We start from the raw sequence: 10,043 nt of genomic DNA on the forward strand, positions 1-10,043 counted from the left end.
TTGACGCGATGAAAATGGGCGAGAACAAAATTTATCTTTTTAGTTTTAAAACATAATAATATATTTTTAAGTTATTTTTGTTCATTATTACAAAATCTTTTAAGTTATAGAGATATATATTTTTTTTGTTCTTTCGGGATTCAAGTATATTTTTTTATAAATTATTGGCCTGAAACGTTCATGGCGTGGAATGGAAAAAACGCAAGTGTCACCGTACCCACCCTATCCGAAAACACTATATGTTATGGTTAAAAAAATAGCGAGTATTGTAATTTCGAAAATAGCAAAATCTAAATGAAATAATGGATGTGGAAAATTTAAACAGCTGGGTGTCGCAGCCGGATGTGTGTCGGTGTTGTCTTTCAGCGAGCGGGTGTTGGGATGTCACGGCGTCTTACATTTCTGAGGCAGGCGTGAAGGAGGTATTTGCGGATATCTTACAAGAATCTTATGGGATTTCCGTAAGTTTTTATTTTAGTACCATTTTATACCTGTTGTTGAAGTTGAAACCCTGCGTCCATGGGGCCCTGGCTAGGGCTGCCAACTTTTTTTACAATATATAAAGTATATTTACGTCTGAGAAGGGAAATAAACAGTATTTTAGAAAAATGAACAGAATTTTCTACTTTTCATGATTTAAAGACGAATTTTTGGGTGCTTCTTGCTTGCACAGCTTATCAATTTAGTTTCATTTTTAAAAGCCTCACAGACCTTGTCAATCAAAACTAATTAAAATAAATAAGGAGCTAAATTTTTATTAAATTAACATTGGCACATTCGTTCTGAACCACCACTATTGTGACTATGCTGTACTGACTTAGTGTGTGCTTAGTGTTAGGCAATGTTGATGCTGAAAACAGTATTTTACATACTTTATTTTAGTTCAAAAGTAAAAAGTTTTTAACAGTATAGTTGGCAACCCTAGCCCTGGCGCACATCGGCTCTTAAAATACTTGGGAAAGCGCCTAGTTGACACAACTGGACCAAAGGACCGGCAGCTATCTCTCTCAAAGAATTAGCAAGAATTAGCGTAACACTGCTATCCTTTTGGGCACTATACACAATACTTACAATGACTCTTTATTGTACACCATAAATAGTAAACGATACAGAAACGGTACACAGTGAGAAAGATTACAAGGTAAGCAATAGGCGGCCTTATTGCTTAATCTTTGGTACGCTAGTCTATATTAATAATTTCGTACCGGTCTACGGTAGACTCGAACGAAGTGCACATCAAATTGAAGAGCGTAAAAAAATAGTCAATCCGAGTCGACAACTTGTAGGCGGAAAATTCGGATTATCGAGTATTTTCAATATAAACTTGAATAAATTACTAAGTATATAATGGCGTTGCGAAGTAAACATGTCAAAGTCATCACATCAAAGTGGCGTTAGTGTCACGTCATCACGTGTCACAGGTGTCACAGGTTCGTATTACGTTCTCCATTGTGATCTCTTAAAGGCCCCACACACGGTACGATTCGTCGATTTTCATCAGATCGATCGTACAGACGAATCGTACCGTATATGGGTTGATTATGAGACAGAGACATCATAGTTATTTGAGCAAATAAGATTTAGGAGAAATATCTACGTGAAATACATCGGTATACGTAGGTTAGCTGTGAAAGTACGTTTGTGATAATATTAAGGCTGGGAATATACGTCAGATTTTTCGATAAGTACGACAGTCTTTACACTGGCAAAAAATTGTTTTCAGACATATTATTATGAGTCTACATTTTACCCGAGCGAAGCCGGGTTTTCATCTAGTAGGTATTTTTTGCTGAAATTTATTTTGGTGAAATTTAGACTCTAATTGGGTTTTTTAGGTTTCAAATTACATCGGGATAAAAAGTAGCCTATGTGTTATTCCAGAGATCCAGCTACCTATATACTAAATTTCATGGCTCTAAGCCTAGCGGTTGTTATTTCGAGATTTTATCCCTATCCCGTGGGAATGTCGGGATAAAAAGTAGCCTATGTGTTATTCCAGAGAGCCAGCTACCTATATACATGACTCTAAGCCCAGCGGTTGTTATTTCGAGATATTATCCCTATCCCGTGGGAATATCGGGATAAAAAGTATCCTATGTTTTAATCCAGGTTATAAACTAACTTTTCGCCAAATTTCATCCAAATCCGTCCAGCCGTTTCAGCGTGAAGAAGTAACAAACATACTCACTCACTCACAAACTTTCACATTTATAATATTAGTAGGATTTTAAGTTTGATGTTGAAATAAAGTTATGTCTGTGTCTAAATGGAGCGACAGATTGCCGTGATTTTTGGCATAGAGATAGTTTATGGGCCAGACAGTGACATAGGCTACTTTTTATGGAAAAATGCACAGTTCCCGAGGGAACAGCGCGCGATAACCGAATTCCACGCGGGCGAAGCTGCGGGCAAAAGCTAGTCAATATTTTATTCAGAAAATGCCAAAAAACAATAGGTTTTAATATTAAAATGTCTAATGGAATGAAACATAAATAAAAAACTTTTTATTGCTATGTTTCAGCTGTCCTACATATCAGAATGGGGCCCGAGCCGGTTGGTGTGTGGTCTGTGCGCGGGGCATCTGCGAGAGGCTTCCATCTTCAAGAAGCAGGTGGTGCGGGCCGAGAAACACTTCACAGACTATTATAACAGGAGGAAAGGTGAATGATGAAGGAATTAGCTACCTTGTTGATATTGCTTAAGCTGTTGTAAATGTATTTTCATCACACTTGCTCGTAAACAGTGTCGTAACATGCAGGCTTCCTTGGTTGCAACCCCCCAAATAAAACTCTCGACCTTAATGTGCTTGTCATGAAACCCGTGCGTGGTCGGTAAATGAGTCATTGCCCGTACTAATTTTCAGTCATGAAGCCCAAGGTCGGTAAATGAGTCAAGGCCCGTACTGATAGTGCATGGCGCGGAGGCGCAGCACGCCGCGCACGACATGAACGCGGGGGAGCTCGCTGGCGCTGTCCGAGAGCGCAGCCTTAGATATCGGCCATTTTTGTAGTTAAGAATAATATTTATTATTTTACAAATATACAATTTTACTCGCAAATGTGATGAAAAACATTGTATGTGGCATGACTTCGGGCTTCTAATAGAATCTCATTCGTGATTCCTCACTTACCGCCCTTAAGACACAAAGTCAGCGAAACATGGATGCACAGAAAAACCAGAAAAATGGACCAGCGCTGGGAATACCTAAAACAAACAAACATAAATGGAACTTAGAAAAGACTTAGAAACATAAAAAAAGAAAGCAAATCGAAATGTTGGTGCATAGGAGAAATTCCAGTGGTGGTGCAGGGGAATAGCACGCAGCATGGATTGCTGAGGACCTGGGGTCGAATCCCAGCACTGGTCTATTTTTCTGTGCATCCATGTTTCAGCTTGTGTTTTCGTGTGAAATATATAGATTGAAATATATAGATTTCACGGGATGACCGTAAAAGTAACAAACATTTGGAGTTGAAATAAAAAATACAAAAAGACTCCAAAAAGTAATCTGTTGTGAATGATTTATAAAATTACAGAATAAGCTAGTGTACAAAAAAATCTAATTAGTCTGTCAGTAACAATTAATTATAAGGTATTACATTAGAATTAAAATTAAACTAAGTTAAAATTATTACTAAAAGTAACTAAACTAAGTAGAAAAAAGTTGTAAAAGTATCCCCCAGCGGCATGGACCCAAAGACGCTAGCAACATTTCCTCGTTGTATAGCAATGCTCAAATGTTGTGTCAGGAAGCTGCCAGCTCTTCGGTCCCCTATTGTATCTGATAGCCGTTTTAGGTAATGGACACATTATTTTTTTGATCGATTGCAGGCTGGTGCTTGCAGTGTGGTCCTAACTGTCCGTATTTTATAACTTATGTTTTTAATGTTATATTTAACTTCTTTCAGCTATCGAGGAATTATCGGTCAAGACTGAGCCAGAGCCAGCGTGCCATAGCCCTGACGATTTTACGGAGCAATTTGATGTTTCTAACAGAGGTAACTATCTTTTTTTTACAATATTATTACTATTATTCCAGATACTTTATAGCTCTTTAAGCTAACACCAACTGCATCAAAACTGCAAACCGGCTGTGCAGTCCCCTTGCAGTTTCCATGCAGTCCTGTCAACAGCACACCAATGAGGGCTATCGCGTATGAATTCGCCACTAGAGGCGCTAGTGTAGCGTGAGGTCTCCGAAATGTCAAATCTCATAGTTTTTGGGTGAGCTACGCGGGTTATTTATAATTAGAATAGATTTGTGAGTATTTTGCAACATCTGAAACTCCATCATCATCCCAGCCTATATACGTCCCACTGCTGGGCACAGGCCTCCTCTCAGAACAAGAGGGCTTGGGCCATAGTTCCCACGCGGGCCCAGTGCGGATTGGGAACTTCGCACGCACCATTGAATCGCTTCGCAGGTTTGTGCAGGTTTCCTCACGATGTTTTCCTTCACCGCAAGCTCGTGGAAAATTTCAAATGTAATTCCGCACATGAATTTCGAAAAACTCAGAGGTGCGAGCCGGGGTTCGAACCCACGACCCTCTGCTTGAGAGGCGATAGGTCAAACCACTAGGCCACCACGGCTAAATAATTGCTAATTTTGGCAAATATGCGTTCCGGGCAATGAATGTCTGTGTTTTGAGACAGTTTTGTCTTTCGGAAACCTTTGTCCTCCCTTTTTTCCGAACAAAACTGGACTAAACAACACTGTGGCATGCTCGTTATTTTTATGGTACGGTGTTAAGGTGTATTAAATATGATTTTAATCTAAACTTTGTTTTCACGCCCGTAATAACAGACTTTGAAATCCATACATAAAAACCTCACGCAACAGTGCGCCATCTAGTGAGACAAAAACGATAGCCCTCATTGCAAGCCGGCTGCACGTTCGTAATGCAGTCGTATTGCAGTTGGAACGACTGCACTGTACAACCACAGAATATATAATAGTAGTAACGTACAGAATGGCCACGCTCCGCCCCGCACCGGTTCGAGTTACCCCACCCCTCAAGCGCAGATTGCAGGAAAACCGCAGGAAAGCAGTCGGGTGCGCGACGCGATGTATGTCGGCCGCACGGCACTAAGTTCGGGAGCAATCATTTTGCGAAATGGTAACGGTACCCTACCTACTTCCTTTTTCTAAATAAATAATAATTTCTGAAATTATCGCGATTAATACATTAAATAACTACCTACCGAATAATTCGTTTAAGTTTGTACTCGTATATCTATTGTAATTGAAAATAATAATGCTTAAATGCACAGACTGACACATTTTAATTAGGTTTAAATAAATAGGTAAGATTAACGATTACATTGATTTGCACTATCTAAGCCATACCTACATATAAGTACCTTTAAATGTCATTGGTAGCACTTATTACGGTTTTGCAATAGTCAGCCCTGTGTACCTTACGCACACATTGACGCTTGTACAGACGTCGTGCCTTAGATTCAAGAACGCGTATTTTGTACGGCGTGGCCGCCGTGTGGTACAACTGTATTGTAACTGCAATACGACTGCATTACGACCGTACTATAACTCATACGAGAACTGGTTTACTAATGTTTCGACGAATAACGTTTGGCAACCTGTTTCATTTCGCAACTTTTCATTTCCTAACTGTTTAATATTTCTGAAACTGTAAATATTTCAGGATTTTTATAAAACTAACCTAACCTAACCTGAAGGGTTCCACACGATGGCCCTGAAATAAATCCTGAAATATTTACAGTTTTAGAGTTTGCGAAATGAAAAGTCGCGAAATGAAACAGGTTGCCAAACGTTACGTTGCGAAAAGGCAGTACTCGACTAGAACTAGCTCATCGACATAGCCCAGGGAATTAGCAAGTTGAAGTGGCAGTGGGCTGGTCATATCTGTCGAAGAACGACAGCTGCTGGAGTAAACGAGTTCTTGAGTGGAGACCGCGTCTTGGCAAACATAGTGTAGGACGCCCTCCGGCCAGGTGGAGTGGCGATCTGCGAAGCTGCTGGTAGAAGCTGGATGCGTTTAGCCGAGGACAGGGCGCAGCGCTCAATGCGGGAGCCCTATGTCCAGCAGTGGACTGCTATAGGCTGATGCTGATGATGAAATCTTATAAGATCATTTTGACCCACTACCAGTTGACATTTTATATAAATTAAGTTGGATGACGCAAGTACCTACCGTCCGCAAAAAAAGCTAGTAGCTATTAAAAATTGAAATTTTAACAGAAACTGTGGCGTCACGGAACCACGTAAAGAAAAGTTTTATAGAGTTTTATAGCAAATGGACTGTATGAGGAGAAACTGGCTTAGTTTAGAATGACCTAAAAAACTGGGCGCAGAAAGATGGGCTTTCGGTTAATACTGCCTTTATCATTCCAGATTAATTACAAAAGACTCACCATGCCTTTCCTCTACGATAGCGAACCCGTGGAAAGTTTTCACCAGTCCAGGCTTAGGTCAAATCCAAATGTCTTAAAAAAGACACACGTACGCACGGATTACACAAAATAATATTCTTCAACAAATAACAACTAAAATGTTCTCTTGATGTAGTAGGTTTTAATTAATTCATAAAATATTGAAATAAAATGTGCCTTTTTCGGGCGAGTTCAAATTGACACTAATTGCGCGCGCAGACCATAGCCAATACCTTCGTAGGATGCGTTTCGTTTCAGTCAGACTTAGCGCAGCGCTTTTGTAAATTAAAACTAGAATAAAAAGGCGATATATCGAACAGAAACTTATTTTCATATTTTTTCAGATCAACCTGAACCAGAGGCTAAAGCGAAAAAATTAAACAAAACTCTCAAAAGAAAGAGACACAAACACTTGAAAGTTAGAGAAAAGGAAGGAGATTCTGATTGCGATTCGGATACGCCAATATCAAAGCTGAAAAAAAATGAGATAGCGGTTATAAATGATATTGAAAATAATGAAAACGTTGACCTGAGTTGTGAAGTGAAGAATGATGAATTGGATATGTCTAGAACAGGTTAGTATACTCTTGATCTGACTTACGCATTCTCCAGTAGAAGCACTAACAGTTTGGACAGGGGTACCCAAACTTTTTCAGTTTTTTTTTTTTTTTTTAGGTTTGAATCGCTTTACGGGCATATGCTAGCTGACGCGGTTTGCACGGAGCGGGTGGACGCCTGTTGAACAATACTATGAGCAGCGCTAACTGCGCGCGTCGCCTGCATAGGATTGTACCTGCGCCCGCGCCGGCTAGCGTAGGCTCAGGCCAAAGACGCTAAGTCCTTGCTTCAAAAAAAAAAACTTGGCCCAAGCCCTTTCATTCTGAGAGGAGGCCTGTGCCCAGCAGTGGGACGTGAATAGGCTGGGATGATGATGATTTACTACAATCTGTAGTTGGTAGATAGCTCATAATAAAGACGTGGCGCTGTAACAATTCGATTTCTACCAGATTACCAAGTTTCCCGGTTAAAAGGACCCCCAAGCGGTACCCTTGGGTACCACGTAAGGGCGCCGTGGTCCACCGTTTGGGAACCCCTCGGTTACAATAATTTCTAAGTTTGCTTGCTTGTGCTTAACCATTTTTAAAACGCATTTTTTTTTTCAATCGCTCCGTCGGAAATTTTAACTCCCGCAATGATATGCGAGGTCCGAGTCTCGGCTTATTTTACTTTAATATACTTAGGGCTGTTTCACCATCCATTGATTAGTGTTAACTGGCGGTTAGGTGTGATGCCGTCTTTATTTGTTTTGTTCTAATAGACGGAGACGGCATCACATTTAACCGTCGGTTAACACTAATCAATGGATGGTGAAACAGCCCCTTATTATTTTTAATATTGCAAAGTTTTTTTTGTTTTTTTTTATTCCAGGCATTCAGCCTGGCAGGGTAAGCGCAAGCAAGCAAATATCAGAACGCAAACGCGTGATTCTCACTTGTGGCATCGTCCTCCGTGACACCACAGCCTGCCCCTTCAGACACCACAAGAGCTGGTTCCAATGTTTTTTCTGCCAACAAGACTTCATGCAACTAAACGCACTGAGACACCACACGAACGAAACGCATTCGGACGTCGAGGCGGAATTAAGAAAAATAAAACGCTACCCGCGCTCCCTCCAAATCGACATTTCAAATTTGGAATGCCGCCGCTGTCATTTGACGTTGACAGATGTCAGCGCCATGCGCCGCCATTTTGGGAGCGTTCACGATAAGGTCATTTATAGTGAGTGCATCGCCGATTACAAAGTCGATTCGAGCCCTTACACCTGTCACTTGTGCAAACAGGAATTTCACGTCTTTAGGACTTTGACTACGCATTTGAACGAGCATTACGCTAACTGCATATGCGATGTGTGCGGGAAATCTTTTTTAAATTCGAAAAGACTGAAAGTTCACAAACGTACGCACGAAAATGGCATATTTCCGTGCAGCGAATGCGGTAAGATACTTAAAACGAAAACTTCAAAAGCTAATCATATGGAAAGCGTGCACTCGAAACGCGTTCTCAAATGCCATATTTGTTTTGAACCCATGAAACACTACAACGATCGAATAAAGCACATGTCGGAGGTGCACAACATAACGCATAAGTTTAAATGTCCAATTTGTGCTCGGGAGTACAATATCAAGCATTACTTGGCCACGCACATAAGGCAGACTCACGGTCATAAGAATAAGAAATGCGTTGAATGTGGCATGGCTTTTATAACTAACCATGGATTGAAAAAACATATGTTGAAACATACTGGGGAAAAACCGTTTACTTGTACAGTGTGTTCTAAGGCGTATGCTAGGAGTTATACCCTGAGGGAGCATATGCGGGGGCATGAGGGCGACCGCAGGTTCATGTGTCCTGTATAGAGGTAATTATTGGTTTGCTACTCGTCAATAGATGGCGCTAGTATCGGCCACATATTGCGATCTAATTAAAAGCTTAGAAGTAATTAATATTGTGTATATAAATAATTTAATACTGTTTTATAGCTTATATCATCATAATAAATGTTATATTTTAACCTTTTTATTCGAAGCTGGTGATTCGTCGCTATGTATTTTTTTAGTATGGCTCAAGTGAGGGTTTTTCGATAAGCGAAATATCGCTAGATGGCGTTAGTATCGCGAGGTCCGTTTAACATTTCTGTCACGCTTGTAAATTAATTAGATAAATAATTAAATGAGCCAATGAGGGCTATCGTTTTTTGTCTCACTAGATGGCGCACTGTTGCGTGAGGTTTTTAAGTATGGCTTTCAAAGTCTGTTATTACGGGCGTGAAAACAAAGTTTAGATTAAAATCATATTTAACACACCTTAAAACCGTACCATAAAAATATCGAGCATGCCACAGAGTTGCATAGTCCCCGTTTTGTTCAGAAAAAAGGGAGGACAAAGGTTTCCGAAAGACAAAAACTGTCTCAAAACACAGACATTCATTGCCCCGGAACGCATATTTGCTATAATCAATTTCAGATATTGCGAAATATTCACAAAATTATTCTAATTATAAATAATCCCGCGTAGCTCACCCAAAAACTATGAGATTTGACATTTCGTAGACCTCACGCTACACTAGCGCCTCTAGTGGCGAATTCATACGCAATAGCCCTCATTGCAAGCAAGACTGAAACGTCAAACGGACCTCACGACACTAACGCCATCTAGCGATATTTTGCCTGTCGAAAAACCTTCATTATCATAATTTTAAGGCTATGATTGTTGGTTGGTTTAAGCCGAAATTTCCATGTTGAATTTTATTAATTGCCAGTTGTAGGATTGACTTGAAATTTGCGATGCACAGTCAACTACAAGATATCGACACGGCCATAGTTACAAAAAAATGTATAGACAACCCTAATATTCATTCAATAAAGTCGTGTATTGTATATATCTTTGTAGTTGACTGTCCATGTAGTATTGGATGGCAATGTAAGTCAACAAAAAATATAGTAAGCAAAAAAAGGAATGAAAACGGCTTTTTTACTTTATTTCAGATGCAAAAACAAGATGGAAAACGCCAAGAGTGACTCCTGAAAGTTACACCGAAAACCGCCATTTAAGATCCAACATCACACTAGTCT

At 40.0% G+C, this 10,043-nt stretch overlaps 1 protein-coding gene across 1 annotated transcript; it reads left to right on the forward strand.

Moving 5' to 3' along the window:
• Positions 1-111: 111 nt before the first annotated feature.
• On the forward strand, positions 112-10,043 carry LOC141442747 (uncharacterized). The gene is made up of 6 exons (XM_074107839.1): positions 112-461; positions 2,522-2,660; positions 3,909-3,998; positions 6,756-6,986; positions 7,840-8,830; positions 9,957-10,043. Exons 1-5 carry the CDS (start codon positions 303-305, stop codon positions 8,826-8,828), a joined length of 1,608 nt encoding a protein of 535 aa, XP_073963940.1. The 5' UTR covers positions 112-302; the 3' UTR covers positions 8,829-8,830; positions 9,957-10,043.

The sequence above is a fragment of the Choristoneura fumiferana genome, chromosome 26 (genome assembly GCF_025370935.1).
Source record: "Choristoneura fumiferana chromosome 26, NRCan_CFum_1, whole genome shotgun sequence".
Classification (NCBI taxonomy): Eukaryota; Metazoa; Arthropoda; class Insecta; order Lepidoptera; family Tortricidae; genus Choristoneura; species Choristoneura fumiferana.